The following is a 19617-nucleotide window of genomic DNA, read 5'->3' on the forward strand; positions in this document are numbered from 1 at the left end:
GGCGTCGGCTGCATGTTTTATACCCCCTGATGACCGGACGTCATGGAAGAAGGGACAGCAACCGACGCAGGACCCAAGACTTTGTTAATCAGGCCGACTGAGGGCAACCTGCCAGCAGATTACCCAAATGGAATGACTGCAACAGTGAAACATGAAGAACATCAGCAAAGTAATCTGCCTGCACAAAGGTGGGCCCATCTACACACCCTGAAAACTACAGACCGATAAGTCTCACTAATCTCATATGCAGAGCAATGGAAAGAATCGTTATGGAAATTAACAATAATGATGTACGAAACCTTCAAATACTGTACTGAACCTAATCTGGTTTTGTCAAGGGCAGGGCATGCTTACTCAACCTGGTGGACTTCTTTGAGAAGGTCACCAAAGCAATGAATGACAGCAAAAAACAGTTTACATTGCCTACACTGACATGGCCAAAGCATATGACACAATACCCCACTCAAGCATTATTGACAAACACAAGAGGTTAGGTATAAACCCTTGTGTCACCCGATGGATAGCCAGCTGGCTCAAAGACAGCACCCAGAAAGTTAGAACTGGGGAGTCCACCTCTACAAACAGGCCAGTCACAAACGGCGTCCTTCAAGGCCAATGTCAAGGGCCTCTAGCTGACCAAATTTATAGATGACTACAAATTAGGAGCAGTCACAGAATCCCCCCCAACACTAATGTTCTCCAGGAAGGGCTAGCACAGACAAATAACTTGTGTCAGAGTAATGGACTAAACTTAAATGCCAAGAAATGTATAACAGTATCCACTGGGAAGTCATCCACTCCTGGTAACTATCATATTGACACAACACACCCATAAGAGTAGATCCAATAGTCAGGGACTTGGGGGCAAACAGACAGTAATCTAGCTTTTTATCATGCGTTTACAGTAGTGACAAATTATTCTATGTTGTGCAACTTATAAAAACATATACGACATCTAGGCCCAAAGAGGTCATTGTTGCCCTATATTCAGCATTCATCAGACCTATCATTGAGTACAATGCTTCCTTTGGTATGTACCTGGTTAGGCCTATTCAAAAACAGAGGTGTAAGCAATGTCCTATCCAGACCATCTCAAAGCCTCATCCCTGTATCCTGTCTCCTACAGGCTGTTGAGGGAGATCTATGCCTGACATGCAAGGCAATGTCAGACCCCACCCTTATGGACCTCCTAAATATCCACAAAGCAGACAGCACCATAATTACCCATTATAAAGACTTTGCCTGTCCTATAAATAGGACCTGCTGGAGAGACAGTTATGTATCCCCACAAATGACTACTTCTCTGGAACAGACATCTTATCCATGTGAAGCAGAGTTCCTCCCTACCCCAATTTTAATGTAACTTGGACAATTGGATGTGGAACAGGAACTCCTTCCCTGGTTTGACACCTGTGACTTTAATGGACACAGGCAGCCTGTAAATGGTTCATCTCCCAGGCAGCTGCTTGCAAATGTTTCATCTCCCAAGTCCCTATCATACCAGAACTTGTCAGAGATTTGGGATGAATGGCTACACTTAAAAAGACCCTAGTGGTCCATTAGCCTAATATGCACCTATGAACAAGTAGGCAATTCAGGTTCTGTGACCCAACTCAAAATAATCATCCCTTTAGTTACACCCATTTGCTCACCCAATATTTTGACAGAGTTCTCTGTAAGGAATTTTTAAAGTCTTTTACAAAAACACATGTTTCCAGTTACCTCTTTCTTCCTCATAAACCCTCCAGTATTTGACATCTAAATGAGGAAAAATTCTTTTGAGTCGACTTGGGGCATAAAAATACCTACACAAACACTTACAAACAAAAATCCTAAATCTTCTAGACTTTTCTGCATACAATAGAGCTAAAAATATGTCCTTCCATTCTTCACTTGTAAACTGTTTATCCAATCTCTCTTTCCAATCTTTTCAGACTTTGCTGCATACAATAGAGCTAAAAATATATCCTTCCATTCTTCACTTGTAAACTGTTTATCCAGTCTCTCTTTCCAATCTTTTCAAACCTCTGATTCCTGTAGTTATGCAATATTTTACATGTCCTACTAATTACCCTTTTTTAACAGCAGCTTGTGCTCTAGACTCGACTAATAACTCTACCAGAGCAGGTCTTTCACTTAGGATTCTCCTAACCCTTTTTCTTTGCCTATACTCTGGTAGGGAAGACAGTCTCTAGCCTGCAGTCCAAATGTCTTTTTTGACGTCTTCCCTCTCTAATTACTTGATCCCAATACTGTGGTTCCTTTGCAATTTTTCTCCAGTAAAATCTAGGCCCCTCTTTCCAATTCTCTTAACTCTTCTTGCAGTCATCCCTATTGGTAAAATTTGCTTTCTCCGTTCTTGTGCTGATTAGTCCTCAGAATACTTTCTTTGACTTTAAGAATATAATATTTCATACTGCTGTTGTTATTCTCCTTAATTACCTGCATCAAAAATCCCTCTCTTATTTCATGAGTTTCTCCCATTTCATCATCATCCCTTTCCTCTTAGAATTATAACGTTCTACTTCTGTTATGTATATGAGCCTTAACTGTGTAGCTCTAAAATATACCTCCAAATCAGGTAACCCTAAAACACCTTTTGTATTGGAAGGATTAACTTATCCCACTGAACCCTTGCCCTCTTCCCCTCCCAGATAAATTACTGTCCACAACTTCTCCTCTAGTTGATAAAAATATTCCTAATCTGTACAGAGAACTAAAGAAACCAAAAATTTTTACTGCTTTTATCTTGCTATCCATATCCATAAACAGGAGCTTCCAGTTAAGTTTTTCTGTTTTATTTTTTACCATGTATCTTTAGCTATCATAACAGAATTCTTTTTAACCCATACTGAAAAAATACTTCATGTCCTCGTGAATATGGGTATTGCTGAACCAATTCATCTGTGGGTACAAAATTTACAGGTATAGCCTTTGTTTTATGTTTATTAATTTTATATCCTCAAAAGACTTGAAATTATCTCAAAATATTCCACAACACTGATGCATTCTTTTCTGGTTTTATCAGGTACAAAATAATATTTTTTGCAAATAAAGTCAGCTTTTTTTTGGTTACCATACCAATAATACTCTTGATTTTCTGAGTTAATTAATTTCTTTGTCAACTGCTCTAAATATAAAGTAAATAACAAAGGGTAAAGAGAACAACCCTGCCTGTTTCCTCTGTTTGGACATAACTTATCAGAGTGGAACCCTTCCAATTTATTTCTTGCCTCTGATCCAAGAAATTCCCTCCAAATCACCCATATTATTGTAACAGAGAATGCAAATGCTTCCACTGCCCTACTCATAAAATCCCAACTTTCTCTGTCAAATGCTTTTTCTGCATCAAGACAAATAACAACAGCAGTATTTTCTTACATTCTGCTTTCCCTTTGGATCATCATTGTTTCATTAATGTTGTCAAATGGTTGCCTTCCCTCCACAAAACCACAATGATCTATATCCATCAATTTTTGAAACATTTTGTCATTCCTTTAGCTATTACAAACACTTTATAATCATGATTTGAAATTGAAGTGGGTCTACACAAAGCTAGGTCTGATGGGTTCTTTATAGTCTTTAGGTATTACAGCCACCACAGCTTTCTTCCAGGATGCTGGTATTCCCCTCTTTTTAAAATATTCTTAAACAAAACTTTCCACATCTTTTATCATTTGTTTCCCTCCTCATGTTTTCCTGGAAAATTTCCTGAAATTTGATTATACATCACCAATTTCACCTCATCTCCTCCTACCTTAATTGTTAACTGTTGAGCCTCATCTAGCTTTAACCTTGACATACTTGTCTTCCATAAAAATTTCAATTTGTGTTCTTTTCTTGATTTTCACATTTCTTTGTTTGATACAAATTTTCATAACATTTCTTAAATATCCTTAACACCTCTACAGGATCTTTTGTTATTTTTCTTGTTACATGCTCCCTAAGTTTGCCAACAACCCTTTATTCTGCCTGTTGCCTAAGTTGTGTGCGAAAAGTTTTTGTTCTCTGGATTTATCATCAAAAAACAGTTGCATAACAGCAATCTTTCTAAACTTATGCATACTATCCAGATACTCTCTTATTTTCTCTTCAGCATTCTGCAGTTCTGCCTCTCCTTGTTTTGTAAGATTACACTTATTCTGCAATATTTTAACCTTTGTTAGCCTCTGTAAATAATTTTACTTATTTGTATGACTGCCTATGTCTTAAGTGATAACTTAACAAAGATGTTGCTTGTTAAAAACATCTCTTTTTTATTTCTACCCTATTTTAAAACTCTACTCTCATTTTATCCCACTCGCTACCTATTCTGAAGGTATTTCTATCTTCCCTAACAACTTTCGAATAATTACTACCCATTTCTTAAATGGCATGTATTTATATGCCACCAAAAACTACTATTATGTGGCTTAAAAAAATTTGGGAGAAAATAATCAGCTTTCAGCAGGGAAAATTACTTCTAGATGGGAATTGGAACTTGGTTTGCAGTAAGGAGAATGTAGCAGGGGGACCTAGAAGAGAAAATATAACAACAGGGGGTAGATTTTGGAAGAAATTTATGAAAATATTTAGTACGGAAGATATGAATTAAGGAGTACGAACCTGGGCAGAATTTACATTACATGCCCCAAAGTACAACTGGGCTAGAATAGATAGAAATTATGTTTCACAGGAACATTTGCATTTAATTGAAAACTGGAACACATATTCAGTAACTATTTCAGATCATGCACCAATAAAAAACTAAAACAAAAATGCAGGGTAATGAGGTAAAAGTGAGACACTGGTGTTTTTGCACCTACCTGTTAAAAAGACAGGAATTTAAGGAATGTGTAGTGGAAATTCTTAGAGAATTATCAGGGAAGACATAAATACCTTTAGAAGTTACTGAGAAAGAGACGACCACCAGTGAACAAAAAAATGCAAACCAAACACTGGAACACCAGAGAAAAATGCCAACCAAAATATTTGAGCAGAAAAACCTTTTCTTAACGCTTTCGTTGAAAGACTTCTTCAGAATACATTCATACAAGTTTATCACAAGCTTAAATACAAATACATCATGTCCCTCCCATCTTAATTATGTATTAGTAAAACAATTAAAGTAATTACAGAACAATAATCTACTCCACTATGCTACCTTAGAAGTTATAGCTAGTGAGTGGATAAAATGAAAATGGTGTTTAAAAACAGGGTAGAAATAAAACAGAAAGCAATATGGTTAAACAAGCAATAGGAAGTACTTACAGGGGGCTGGCAAAGTTTAAAGGATTTCAAAATAATGGGAATTTTACAAAAGATGAAAATGCAGAGTGCTAAAGAAAAAATAAGGGAGTATCTGGATAACCTGTATGAGTTTAGAAAGACAGCTATTATGCAACTACTTTTGAAAATGACTCCGGAGCACAAAACATTTAGCTAAATGTCTTAAGAAATAGAAACAGTTACTGCCAAACTTAGGAAGCCTTTAACAAGGAAAATAACCACAGATGCTGCAGAGGTTTGAGAGATATTTTGGAAATTTTATGAACAATTGTTAAAAGCAAAAAAATGTATTACTCAAGAAAGAACACAAATGGAAATATTTATGGAAAACTTAATTATGCCAAGGTTAGAGGCAGATGAGGCTTAGCATATTACAGTTAAGATAGGAGGGGGGATGAGATAAAAAGTTGTGACGCATAATCAATTTTCAGGAAATTCCAAGAACAGATAGTATTCCTATAGAACTTTGGAAGTTAAGAGGGAAGAAAATTATAAAGATCTGGTATATTTTGTTTAAAAGTATTTTAAAAAGAGGGAAAGCACTAACATATTGGGGAAAAAAGCTGTGGTGGCTCTATTACCTAAGAACGGTAAAGACCCATCAGACTCGGCTTCATACAGTCTCATTAAAATTTTAAACCATCATCTTACAAATTACGTAATGTTGGACTGATGTTAATTACAGAAAAACAAAAGATTTGTGATATACAATGTATGTAAATGGGAAACATGTATATGTTTTTTTTTTTTCTGATAATGCATGTTTGTCTACGTCCTGAGTAAAAATTTAATAAAGGTGTTTAAAAAAAAATCCTTGTTGTCCTTTAAGGAGTCTTTCCTGAATCTGTGGGGCTGACAGAGTTGAGTACAAGGATGGTTTTCAATGGAATTCTATTATTAAATGCTCCACTTCTCTGTCCTTTTTCTCCCTGCTTACAGTCCCTGTTATGAATAAACAACGCAGCATTTAAAATATTTTAAATTGACTGTTTCTCTCCACTAGAACAGTATCTTACTGTACTGTGGTGGTTTCACTTTCAAAAAAACTTTTATCCCACGCTGGAAAAGCTTGCTGCAGTCTCCAATTCATTGATGTCATCAAGGCCAATGAACACAGTTTTCTAGCCAATTCCCTCATCAAACTGACATCACCATGACCATCTTAAAAATCCACCCATGCTGTGATGTCACAGCTCCCTGGTCCTCCCCATACCCATACAGAACGTAAAGGCTGGAGCAAGGAAACAGTACATGAGTGAAGCCTCTTGCTGTGAGCTGTCAATCACAGCAGGTAACAGCTCAAATTACCCTTAGCACTTTGACAGCTAGGGAAGTTAGGTGTGAAGGGGGATGGGAGATGTCGCAGTATAATTCAGGTTTCACAAAACACTGCAATTTAGCCATTCTAAAAAGAAGCAGCAGTAAAAAGCACTTTGAAAGTCTGTTCTGCGGCACTTCCACTGTTTGTGTTTTAAGTAGTCATTGAATGTCATTTCTTGCTCTGAAAGGTTGAGAGGTATGCTATGCATGTAAAATTAATGCAGTTGCAGATGCTTTTGGAAGAAAGACGCCTACATGACGTAATTTTTTTTACAGACAAGTACTGCATTGTGGGACACCTACAGGCAGACTAAACACTCAGGATCACTTCAAGATGCTAGACCCCATGCGATGTGGTCACACTCAGAAATTACATATAAAAATATTTAAAAACGTGTAAATAGTCCCAGAGTGGCGTTAAAATGTAGGAAACACCTAACTATGATGGAATAGACATGTTTTTTTGAGTCTGTGGGTGCGGTTCTCCTTTAAGTATGCCAGAACTAACTTATGTTTCATTCCAAGTAAAGGACAGCTACCACTTGATGCTGAATAAATGCCCCCAGTACATACAGTTTGATTTCATCCCTTCAGCGGTGTCACCAGCACAGCACAGTAAATCAACAAAAACATGTCCAAGTGAGGTTAGATGCGCTCATGCACCAGGCAGCTCCATTCAAACATGAGGTGTTCAGCCACTTTTAAACCTACACGAACTACTCTTAGTATACATGGTCTGCATCATCTACAACATGTAAAATAGCTGACAAGATCTGCAGCACTGATTCAGTATCTACAAACATTCAAATGTTATTACCAGAGATAGCTTCCATAGTAGGCCACAATGTTTGGATGCTTGCACTCTTTCACCATGTAAATTTCCTGCTGGATGATAGTAAAGTCATCTCCTGCAAAAGAAAACGTACTGTTGGTCACAACAGACAATCTGCATTTCCCCCTTTTCTTTTAATATGGGCTTTAAAATCATTTTACTTTACTAATACTTGCACTCCTATACAACAAATCAAACTATTTCTGCATTTAACTACATGAATTACAGTCAATATAAAAAAATTCAGTTGTGTGAAGTACTAACTGTAACAACAAAACTTTGTGGCTCCACTCATCCAGCAAGAGAATACAGGCAGAAATTCCACTGGTAGGTGCCAAGACTTTTTCAATAACTTTTTCCTTTCAATGTTTGTCCACACAGATACCGAGGGTTCCAGGGTAACTCTTACTTCAAATATTTGTCCATAACAACCACTTTATCTTAGTCCTACTGTGTAATTCATATAAAAGGTAGTTCCTGTATTTTAAATATGTAACTTCTGACAGTCATATCTAAACATAAACTTATAATAGACAAAGAGCTAACATGTAATAATGAAAATGGAAATTATACAGTAATCTCAGAAAAAAATTAAAACACATACATAGAATTCATCATAACTACATAACAAGATGGAAACAAAAAATGTTCCTGCTGCAAGACTGCTGTCTCAAAGGACCCACTGTTATACTCAGTAACTCACATAACTTGGTTACTTTACTTTACTTTGAGATGCCTTTCAAGCAATGTATCCAAGTATAACAGTAGTGAGCATTGAACAGATACTATCTGATCAGTAAAACTCAAAGAAAAATCTAGCCAAGCTAGACTTTCCAGTTTGTGATTCTGTAAAACCTCTTGCATTAGAGGGAAAGTACAGTTGTGTACACTTACCATAAATGTAGATGTTCGAGTGTATTCACTGTTGCAGTCATTACATTTGGGTAATATGCTGGCAGGTTGCCCTCAGTCGGCCTGATTAACAAAGTCTTGGGTCCTGCATCGGTTGCTGTCCCTTCTTCCATGACGTCAGGTCATCAGGGGTATAAAACATGTAGCCAATGCCATTACATCAGTTTTTCTTGCCCCAGATGTCAGGTGCCCCCCAGATTGGGAGCAAAATATATATATATATATATATATATATATATATATATATATATATATATATATATATATATAAAATTAAAAACACAAAAAATATACCTCCAAACAAAAGCAAATGCACCAAAAAGGCTTTTAAGCATAGTAAAAGAAAGTAGAGGTATAGTAAGAGAAAAACAGGGGGCTGGAGGAAGGGTAACCTGGACTACAACAGTGAATACACTCAAACATCTACATTTATGGTAAGTGTTCACAACTATACTATTTTCTTCGAGTTTCACTGTTGCAGTCATTACATTTGGGTAGAATGCCAAAGCTATGGCTGGGAGGATGGATTTATACAGCATTAGGACCAGCTAAAAGGCCCTGCAGGACAGCAGTGGCAAAGCCAGCTCTGGATTTAGAGAAGAAAGGTAAATTGTAATGTTTGGTGAACGTATGGACTGAGCTCCAGGTAGCAGCTTCTGGAATGTCTCTGGTAGGAACACCTCTGAGAAAAGCTGTAGAAGTAGATGCAGCCCTGGTGGAATGAGATCTGATCCCTTGGGGGATAGTTTTACCATGGTGCATATAACAGAAACAAATACAATGGCTTATCCACTTGGAAACAGACTGCTTTGAAATAGCCTTTCCCTCTGCCCCTGCAGCAAATGCCACCAGTAGTTGTTCAGATTTTCCTAGAGATTTTGTCCTGTTTAAGTAAAATCTAAGTTGTCTGTGTACATCCAATGAATGCAGAATCCGCTCCCCCTTGTTCTGTGGATTGGGAAAGAAAGTTGGCAAATGAATGGTCTAATTAAGAGCCACACTGGATATCACCATAGGCATGAAGGATGGATTGGTCCTGAGAGAAACCCTTACTGCATGAAAAATAATGAACGGCTCCACTGCCATAAGAGCCTGTAATTCAGAAATCCTTCTAGCTGAAGTGACTGCTAAAAGGAAAGCTGTTTTCCAGGAGAGAAATTTTAAGTCTGCAGTAGCAGCTGGCTCGAAAGGTGGGAGAGTGAGTTTTTCCAATACAAAACTGAGGTCCCAGGCAGGGTTTGGAGCTCTCCTGGGTGGTCTTAAGTTTTTGGCCCCTCTAAGATACTGCTTTAGCAGAGGATGAGAGAAGAGGGGAGGTTCTCTGTTGTAATTAGCTGAAATGGCTGAGGCATGGATTTTTATGGACGAAAAGGACAGGCCTTTGTGAAGCATCTCAGTTAAGTATTGTAAAATCTGAGGAATATTGGGCACTGCTGTGATTATTCCTTGTGATTGTTTCCAGGCAAAGAATATTTTCCATTTGTCAGCATAAGATTTTCTAGTGCTAGGCCTTCTCGCCTCCAAAATAACATCCATCACAGGTTTGTTGAGGGATGCTAAGGGTGAATTTAGGTGATTAGCCACACTGCAAGATTCAAAATTTGGAGCCGAGTGTGTAGAATCTGGTTGTTCTGCTGAGACAGTAAGTAAGGTGTCTGAGGCAGGTGCCACGGTGGAAGGTGTGACACATTGCGCAGGAGTGGGTACCAGTGTTGGTGAGGCCAGTCTAGAGCAATCAGAATCATTTTTGGTTTGTCCTGTTTGACTTTTAGTAGAACTTTGGAGAGCAGAGACAGAGGGGGAAAAGCATAGACTGATAGGTTTTTCCAGCTGAATGATGGAGCATCCACTTTCCAGGCTTTTTTGTGATGAGTTCTTGTGCAGAATTTGTCCAACTAACAGTTCTGGGGTGAGGCAAAAAGATCTATGTCTGGACTCCCCCATTTGTGTGTCAACATGTTGAAAATCCGTAGTTCCAGTTTCCATTCGTGTGGGTCCATGAGATTTCTGCTTAGTTCGTCTGCCAGAGTATTCAGCTTTCCTGGCAGGAATTGAGCTTGTAGTTGTATCTGGTAGGTCAAGCCGTGTTCCACAATGTCATGGCTAGTCTGCAAAGGGGGTAGGAGTGGGTAACCCCCTACTTGTTTATGTACCACATAACTGTGGTGTTGTCTGTCTTTATCAATATTTGTCCTGGATGAAGGTAGTCCTTGAAGGCAGTCAGTGCATTCTGTACAGCTAACATCTCTTTCTGACTGATATGAAGGTGCATTTGATTTGGGCTCCATTTGCCCTGAATGCACTTCCCTGCCAGATGAGCCCCCCAAGCATAGTCTGATGCGTCTGTAGTTAGGGTTTGGGCGGCAGGGGGTGGAGTGAATGGCAGTCCCTTGTTTGGGAGGCAGGCCTCTGCCCACCATAGGAACACTAGTTGCAGGCAAGGTACGATAGGAATCATTGTTTCCAGGCTGTGACAATGTTGACTCCATAAACTTTTTAAATATGACTGAAGTTTCCTCATATGCAGTCTTGCGTATGGAATTAGAAGAATGCAGGAGGGCATGAACCCCAAGGCTTGCAGAATTTGTCTTGCAGATAGCAGGGTCTTTGTGGCCACCTGTTTGAAGTAAGTTACCAAATGAATTTGCTTTTCTGGTGTAAGGTAAGCTATCTGGGCAGTAGCATTCAAGCTTGCACCCAGGAAATGTAATTTTTTGAGAGGGTACCAGATGTAATTTCTTTTCATTTATGGTGTACCCTAGACAAGTTAGAACCCTTTTTACAAACGCCAGATGTTTTAGAAGAATGTCCTTGTTTTCTGCCTGAATTAGACAATCGTTCAGGTATGGATATATTTGAATATTTCTTTGCCTGCAAAATGCAATTACTGGAGCCAGGCACTTTGTGAAGACCCTGGGCGCAGTAGATAAGACAAAGGGCAATGCAGAGAACTGGTAATGCAAGTAGCCTGCTTTGAAGCAGAGGTATCTTCTGCAAGATTCCCTGACTGGGATATGCAGGTAAGCCTCTTTTAAGTCTTGAGTTACCAACCAGGCATCTTTGCCTAGCATAGCAAGTAACTGTTGAAGAGTCAGCATCTTGAATTTTGTAATGTCCAGAAATGTGTTTAGAGTAGATAAGTCCAGAATTGGACGCCATGATTTGTCTTTTCTGGGTACCAGGAAAAGTCTTGAATAGAAACCTTGTCCCTTTTCCTCTTCTGGTACTGGTTGAATTGCCCCAATGTCCATGAGAGACAGTAGTTGGTTCTGGGCCTCTTCCCACTGATTTGGGGGCAGGTCTGGCCATCCGTTTGGGATTGACAAAGTGTGGAAATGAAATCTGTATCCCTGGGATACTATATTTAAAACCCATCTGTCCTGGGTTTTAAGTTGCCAGTTTCTTGCATGAAGTGCCAGTTTTCCCCCAAAGGGGCGGCTAAAAGGTAAGTGCTTGGTAAGTGTAGAGGGAAGTCACTGAGACTGTTTACCATACGGACGTGCCTTGTTGTTTCCAGATTTGGAAGTGGAGGCACCCCATTGTTTTGTTCTAAAAGTCCCTTGTGACTGAAACCTGGAGCCTTTGGAATGTCTGGGTTTGACTTGAGTGCTCTCAAAGGAACTGGAAAGGACCAGTTCTTAGTAGGCCAGTGCCTACTAAATCTTGGAGGTTGCACTTGTAAGAAATATTTCACAGTTTGCATAGATTTAGCTTTTAGCTTTATCTTCCATCTTTTTTAAAACGTCTTCAGCCTTATTACCAAAGAGATGGTCCTGTTGTAAAGAAGCATCCAACAATTTTGCTTTAACATGATCAAGCAGAGTTTGCTCTTTGAGCCAAGCATGCCTTCTTAGCACAGACCCAGTTACAGCAGCCCTGCAAGAGGCCTCCAAAGAATCAAAACCACATTGCAAAGTATGTTTTCCAACTTGTTCAGCTGAATGCAATAAATCCTGTAAATCTTTATTTTCCAAACAGTCAGAAATTAACATAATTTTCTGTTTAAGCAGTCCCATGATATGCTGCTGATATTTAAACATATGAAATTGACAGTTTAAAGCCCTGATTGCCAAGGTTGCAGAAGTGTAAACCTTCTTACCCCATCTATCCAGTGCCCTGGAATCTCTATCAGAAGGGGTAGGAGTTTTAGCAATAGAGGCCTTAATGCTCTTGGAACCCTGAGAAATGATTTCAGGATCTGCAATAGGATTTCTGAAAAGGAATTTGTGGGAGTCAGGAACCCTGTAATATCTGTCTGGCCTACAAGGAGCCGAAGGCAGAAAACCAGGAGCCACACTAGATTCTGAAAAAACATCATCAACAATGTCTAGAACAGGAGGTATAGCCAAAGGCCTATGCTGAGGAAGAAGAAGAAAATCCCTAAGTCTCTTTTTAGATTCAGAGAAATCCTGACTTTCCCAGTGGAAATGTTCCCTTAAGGTATGTAAAGTTTCCCCAAAAGAAAAATCCTCAGGGTGAGAAGCAGAAGGAATGGAATCTTCTACATCAGAGTCCTCATAAGTAGGTATAGACAAATCCTGTTCATTAGAAGAGTCAGAAAGTACAGTTTTGTACCTACCATAAATGTAGATGTTCGAGTGTTCACCCTGCTGCAGTCATTACACTTCGGTTATCCTGTCGTCAGGCGGTCCCGCAGTCGGCCGGATTTCCAAAGTCTTGGTCCGACGTCGGTTGCAGTCGCCTCATCCCTGACGTCAGTGCGCCAGGGGTACATATATTGCAACCGACGCAATTTTCTTTAGTTTTTCTTGCCCCAGATGTCAGGTGCCCCTAAAAAGGTGATCCAAATCAGTACCAAATGGTGTGAACACTGTACAAACACAAAATCCCTTCAGCTATAAGCAAATACATCAGTAAGGCATAGCAGAGGATTAGCCAGTAGATCAGAGGGGTTGGAGAGAGGGTAACCTGGACTGCAGCAGGGTGAACACTCGAACATCTACATTTATGGTAGGTACAAAACTGTACTATGTTCATCGTGTTACCCTGCTGCAGTCATTATACTTGGGTTGAGTCCCAAAGCTAAGGCAGGGTGGAGGCATCATAGAGGGTTAGTGGAGGCAATGAGGCCCTGCAAAACTGCAGTGGCAAAGCCTGCCCTGGACTTAGAATAAAGAGGTAAGTGATAGTGTTTGGTGAAGGTGTGCACTGAACTCCAAGTTGCAGCTTCTAAGATTTCCTTGGTAGGAACCCCCCTTAGAAAGGCTGTAGAGGTAGCTGTTGCCCTGGTAGAGTGGGATCTAATGGTAGGAGGAACTGGTTTCCCATGATGGGTGTAGCAGAATCGGATGCAGTGGCCTATCCATTTAGAAATGGTTTGCTTGGATATGGCCTGCCCTTGAGAGGCTGTAGCATAGGAAACAAAGAGCTGGTCAGTTTTTCTGAAAGCCTTAGTTTTGTCCAAGTAGTAACGAAGCTGCCTGTGAATGTCCAAGGAATGCAGGAGTCTCTCACCTTTGTTTTGTGAATTGGGGTAGAAAGTGGGTAGGTGGATGGTTTGATTTAGAGCTACACTGGAAACCACCTTAGGCATGAAGGAAGGATTAGTTCGTACAGAAACTCTGTCTTGATGAAAAATGAGGAAAGGTTCCACTGCCTTAAGTGCCTGCAATTCTGAAACTCTCCTAGCAGAAGTTATTGCCAGGAGCAGGGCAGTCTTCCAAGATAGGAACTGAAGGTCTGTAGAAAAAGCTGGTTCAAAGGTAGGTAACGTTAGTTTTTCCAGAACAAAATTGAGGTCCCATGTTGGTGTAGGAGCTCTTCTAGGTGGTCTAATGTTTTTTGCCCCTCTGAGGAACTGCCTTAGGAGAGGATGTGAAAATAAAGGTGGATTTGTGTCATAGTGAGCTGAAATAGCTGAAGCATGGATTTTAATTGAGAAGGAAAGTCCTTTATGCAACATCTCAGCTAAATACTGCAGAATGTGAGGCATATGAGGCTGAGTTGTGTCTTGGCCCTTAGCTTGGTTCCAAGCAGAAAACTTTTTCCATTTGTCCGAGTAAGCCTTCCTGGTGCTTGGCCTCCTGGCTTCTAGAATAACATCCAGCACTGCATAGTCTGGGGCTATGAGAATCATTCGAGGTTTCTCCTTTTTGACCTTCAAAAGAACCTTTGTGAGAAGAGGTAATGGAGGAAAGGCATATGCTGTCAGATTTTTCCAACTGAAGGAGAGAGCGTCCACTTTCCAAGCTTGATGGTGGAATGTCCTTGTACAAAATTTTGTCAGCTGGTAGTTTTGAGGACTGGCAAACAGGTCTATATCTGGTAGGCCCCATCTTTGAGTTATCATTGTAAATACTTGTGGGTCTAGCCTCCACTCGTGGGGTTCTTTGATGCTTCTGCTTAGGTTGTCTGCCAATGTGTTCTTCTGTCTTGGCAGGAATTGAGCTTGTAACTGGACTTGGTAGGCCAGAGCTGTGTTCCATAAGATTATTGCTTGCCTGCAAAGAGGGTAGGAATGTGTGTCTCCTTGTTTGTTTATGTACCACATTACTGTGGTGTTGTCCGTCTGTATTGCAAGTTGTCCAGGCTATAGTAGATACTTGAAGGCTGTCAGAGCTTTCTGTACAGCTAGCATCTCATTTTGGTTTATGTGCAGTTTTCTTTGTTCTGCAGTCCATAGGCCTTGAATGCATTGCTCTGCCATGTGCGCCTCCCAGGCATAGTCTGAAGCATCTGTTGTGATAGTTTGCCTGGGTGGGGGCAAGGTGAAAGGCTGACCCTTGCTGAGGTGACATGCCTGTGCCCACCACAGAAATTCCTGTTGACGGCAGGGAATGAGAGATATCACTGTGTCCAAGCTGTGGCTGTGTTGAGACGATATGCTTTTTAGGTACCACTGTAACTTCCTCATATGCAGTTTTGCAAATGGTATTATCAGAATGCGTTTACTGTGTACCCCAGACACTTCAGTAGTTGCTTCACAAAAGCCAGATGTTGTAAGAGAATGTCTTTTCTTTCTGCATGAATGAGGCAGTCATCCAGGTATGGATATATTTGAATTCCTCTTTGTCTGCAGTATGCAATTACTGGTGCCAGGCATTTTGTGAATACTCTGGGCTGAGTAGATAAGCCAAAGGGCAGTGCAGAGAATTGATAATGGGTTGAACCTGCAATGAAACGGAGGTATCTTCTGCAACTTTGTCCGATAGGGACATGCAGGTATGCCTCCTTGAGGTCCAACGTTACCAGCCATGCTTCCTTGCCCAACATGGGAAGTAGCTGCTGTAGTGTTAGCATCTTGAAATTGGGAACCTGTAAGTAAGTGTTTAGAATTGAAAGGTCCAGAATTGGTCTCCAAGCATTTTTTTTTCTGGGTACTAGGAAGAGTCTTGAGTAAAATCCTTGGCTTTGCTCTTGAATTGGTACCCTTTGAATGACTCTCATGTCCATGAGAGCTGTAATTTGTTTTTGAGCCTCTGCCCTTTGATTTTGTGGCAGGTCTGGCATTCCTCTTTTTATTGGCAAGGTGTGAAAGTGGAATCTGTATCCTCGTAAAATTATATCTAGTACCCATTTGTCCTTTGTGACCATGCGCCAGTTGTCTGCAAATAGTGCTAGCTTCCCCCCCAGGGGGGCTGACAAAAGAGTTTTGTTTGGCCAGGTGAGGTGTAAGTCATTGAGTTTGTCTTCTGGTGGGTTGAGACCTGTCTTCTCCTCCCTTCTGGGTTGGAGTGCCCCATTGACGAGGTTTATATTGAGCTTGTGGTTGCCCTCTGCCCCTTGGGCACCTCTATTTACCCCTCTGAGGCCTGTCAGTGGCTGGAAAGGACCAATTTTTTGTTGGCCAGATTCTGCTGAAGCGAGGGGGTTGTACTTGTAGGAAATCTTTGACTGTCTGCATAGATTTTGCCTTATCTTCCATTTTCTTTAAAACTTCTTCTGCTTTAACACCAAAAAGAACATCTTGCTGTAAGGGAGCATCTAGTAGTTTTGCTTTAACATGATCAGGCAGACTTTGTTCCCTTAACCAGGCATGCCTACGTATAGTGACAGCTGCTCTGCAGGAGGCCTCTAAAGAATCAAACCCACATTGCAAGGTATGCTTCCCTACCTTCTCGGTGAAGTGCAACAAATCCTGTACTTCTTTCAATTCAGATTGTTGAGGGAGGGTGGTTATCTTTTGTTTTAACTGAGAGATCAGAAATTGCTGATACTTAAGCATATGAAATTGACAGTTTAGAGCTCTCATAGCTAAAGTGGCTGAGGTGTAAACCTTTTTCCCCCATCTGTCTAGTGCTCTTGAATCCCTTTCAGAAGGTACTGGATTTTTAGCCATGGATGCCTTAGCCCCCTTGGGACCCTGGAAGATGGTCTCTGGGTCAGCTACTGGGCTTTTGTAAAGAAATTTGTGGGAATCAGGTACTCTGTAGTATCTGTCAGGCTTGGCCGGAGCAGGAGGCAAAGAGTCAGGGTTGAAACTGGATTCTAAATAGACATCATCCACAATGTCCAAAACAGGAGGGATGGCTAAAGGCCTGTGTTGGGGGAGTAAAAGGAACTCTCTGAGCCTTTTCTTGGAATCAGAGTAATCCTGACCTTCCCAGTGGAAATGTTCCCTCATAGTGTGTAAAGTTTCCCCAAAAGAGTAATCTTCTGGAGGGGAAGCTGAGGGAATAGAGTCCTCAGCATCAGAATCTCCATAAGGAGAGTAGGAATGGTCTTGGTCCTCAGAGGAATCCGAAGAAATAGACAGTTGATCAGAGGAAGCAGATTCTTCCTCTAGTCTACGCCTTTTGTCAGGAGGAGGCTGTGAACCCCTGATAAGAGAAATCAAATCTTCAGCCATCTTGAGCATCTGTTTCTTAGGCATAGGGCCTTGAACAGGAGACTGAAGTGAAGCCTTTTTTGGTTTGGAAGGAGTCTTCGACTTGGAAAACGTTTTGACTGTAAGAGTAGTCGGTCTGAAAATGCCTTCAGAAACTGATGGCGTTTCAGAAGCACCAACGTCCTTGGAAGGTAAATCGTCGGTAGGGCCTGAAGTAAAAGGCTGCGTCGGCCTTGTACATTCCGTCAAAATATCTGTAGCGGTCTCGGTTTTTTGAATTGCGGTAGTCAGAGGCTGCGTTGGAGCCTCACTGATAACCGGAGAACCTGAGACCGGATCAACCGAGGGCTCGGAATCGGTCTTAGACCTGGGCTGTCGGTCCTTATCCCTGCGCTTTTTGTACATGCCGGTAGTCGGAAGCTCCAACAGCATGTTATAATTACATTTTCTGCCAAAAAAGTGTTGTGCGAAATCAAATCATCTTTTAATAGTACGTTTATTAAATCTAGCACAAAAACGACAAGAAGTGACATCGTGGTCAGGGCCTAGGCAAGGTATGCAATAAGAATGAAAATCCTTATGAGGTATTTGCTTCCCCACAAGAAATACAATTGTTAACTTTTTCTGACATCGGTCTGAGGCAAGAAAAGTTTCCCCAACGGGGTACTTAGCTTTATAGAAGACTTCGGTCTGAAATTCGAATTCGAAAATCTCAGGAGTCGGCCAACCAGCACTTGCGAACTGCTTCTGCTTCGGGCACCGCGCAGCAAGAAAGACTGAAGAAAATGTCGTCTGTTGCAATATATGTACCCCTGGCGCACTGACGTCAGGGATGAGGCGACTGCAACCGACGTTGGACCAAGACTTTGGAAATCCGGCCGACTGCAGGACCGCCTGACGACAGGATAACCCAAGTGTAATGACTGCAGCAGGGTAACACGATGAACATCAAACAGAATCATGTTCAGAATCCTGTTCAGAAGATTCATAATCAATGTCTTGCCTAGGGCCTCTTAGAAGGAGGGGGTTGGCTACCTCTGATCAGAGTAATTAAATCTTCAGCCATTTTGATCATTTGTTTTTTAGGCATAGGGGCCTGCACATGTGACCCAGGCGTCAGTTTTTTAGACATAGATTTAGATTTTGGCCTTAGTTTTGAAGATGGCGTCGGTCTAATATACAAATCAGTAGGTCTGAAAACACCCTCAGAAGCCGGTGCCTGCACAACAGCTCCGGACCCATCTAAGGTAGAGACATCCGCAGGTTCCATAATTGAAGCATCTCGCGGCATACCGGACTCCAAATGGGTCTCAGTAGAGGCCTGCGAATCAGAAGTAGCGGGTACCAGGGGCTGCGAAAGTGCCTCACTGAGTACCAGTGAACTGGCATAGCAGAAGCGTCGTCATCAGTTTTGGACCTCGACGGTCTGTCGTCTTTTTCTTTGCGTTTTTTAGGTATTTCGGTAGTCGGATTGCTAACCGACGACATTTCTGGATAATTAAATTGTGAGCCAAAGTATTTAGAAGCAAAAATATACTGATGTTTAACAGAGCCTAGGCAAGGAATACAGTACAAATGAAAATCCTTATGAGGTATTTGCTTCCCACAAGTAATGCAATTATTAACTTTTACTGACATCGGTAAGAAGCAAGAAAAAGTTTCCCTAACAGGGTACTTAGGGTTTTAGTCGAAGACTTCGGTTTTGAAATTCGAAAATGAAAATTTCAGAAGTCGGCCGACCGGCACTTGCGAACTGCTTCTGCTTCGGGCACCGCGCGGCAAGATAGACTGATGTAATGGTGTTGGCTGCATGTTTTATACCCCTGACGACCTGATGTCATGGAAGAAGGGACAGCAACCGATGCAGGACCCAAGACTTTGTTAATCAGGCCGACTCAGGGCAACCTGCCAGCAGATTACCCAAATGTAATGACTGCAACAGTGAAACATGAAGAACATCATGGGATATATGCAAATTACCAGTGGAAAGTCTAGCTTGGCTTGTATGCGTGACCTTGTTACACCACGGAAAGACAGGAATGAAGCACTGTTCTGCCAAAAGAGGCATATATCTGGAAAAGGAAACGAGCTTATGATGTTTCCTAAAAGTGCAAACTGAAGACCAAGTGACCTCAGAATAAGCGTCATCAAAAGAAACAGTATAAAAGAAGACATCCACTTTGGAGACCAGATTATTTCAATGTGTCTTAAGAAAGATTTCCAATACTGTTATTAAAACATTTAATTAACTAAACATTGTGAAAGGAAGTCATTGAAGTTTTCTTACCTTGACTTCTGTAAGCAAAACAGAAAAAAAACTGAGATCTTACCAAAAGGTTTTAGCCACCAACATAGGTTCATATAGTCATGGGAGATTACTAAGCTAATGGCTCAAGAGCCATTACAAGCCTAGCCAGTTTCACCCAGATTTTACCCAATTTTCTATCCTCAGGGGAAAGATAACAAAGGTCAGCAAGCGGAGTTTTGGCTATCTTTA

At 40.9% G+C, this 19617-nt stretch overlaps 1 protein-coding gene across 3 annotated transcripts in view; it reads right to left on the reverse strand.

The window, feature by feature from the left end:
• MAP4K5 (mitogen-activated protein kinase kinase kinase kinase 5) overlaps window positions 1-19617 on the reverse strand; it is a 2873315-nt gene that overhangs the window by 2301232 nt on the left and 552466 nt on the right. For all 3 annotated transcript variants that reach the window (XM_044074300.1, XM_044074299.1, XM_044074298.1), the window contains exon 3: window positions 7406-7496. In XM_044074300.1, coding sequence (XP_043930235.1) covers window positions 7406-7496 — 91 coding nt within the window. The remainder of the gene's footprint in view (window positions 1-7405; window positions 7497-19617) is intronic.

Source organism: Protopterus annectens, chromosome 6.part0 (genome assembly GCF_019279795.1).
Source record: "Protopterus annectens isolate FY-2018-M chromosome 6.part0, PAN1.0, whole genome shotgun sequence".
NCBI lineage: Eukaryota > Metazoa > Chordata > Ceratodontiformes > Protopteridae > Protopterus > Protopterus annectens.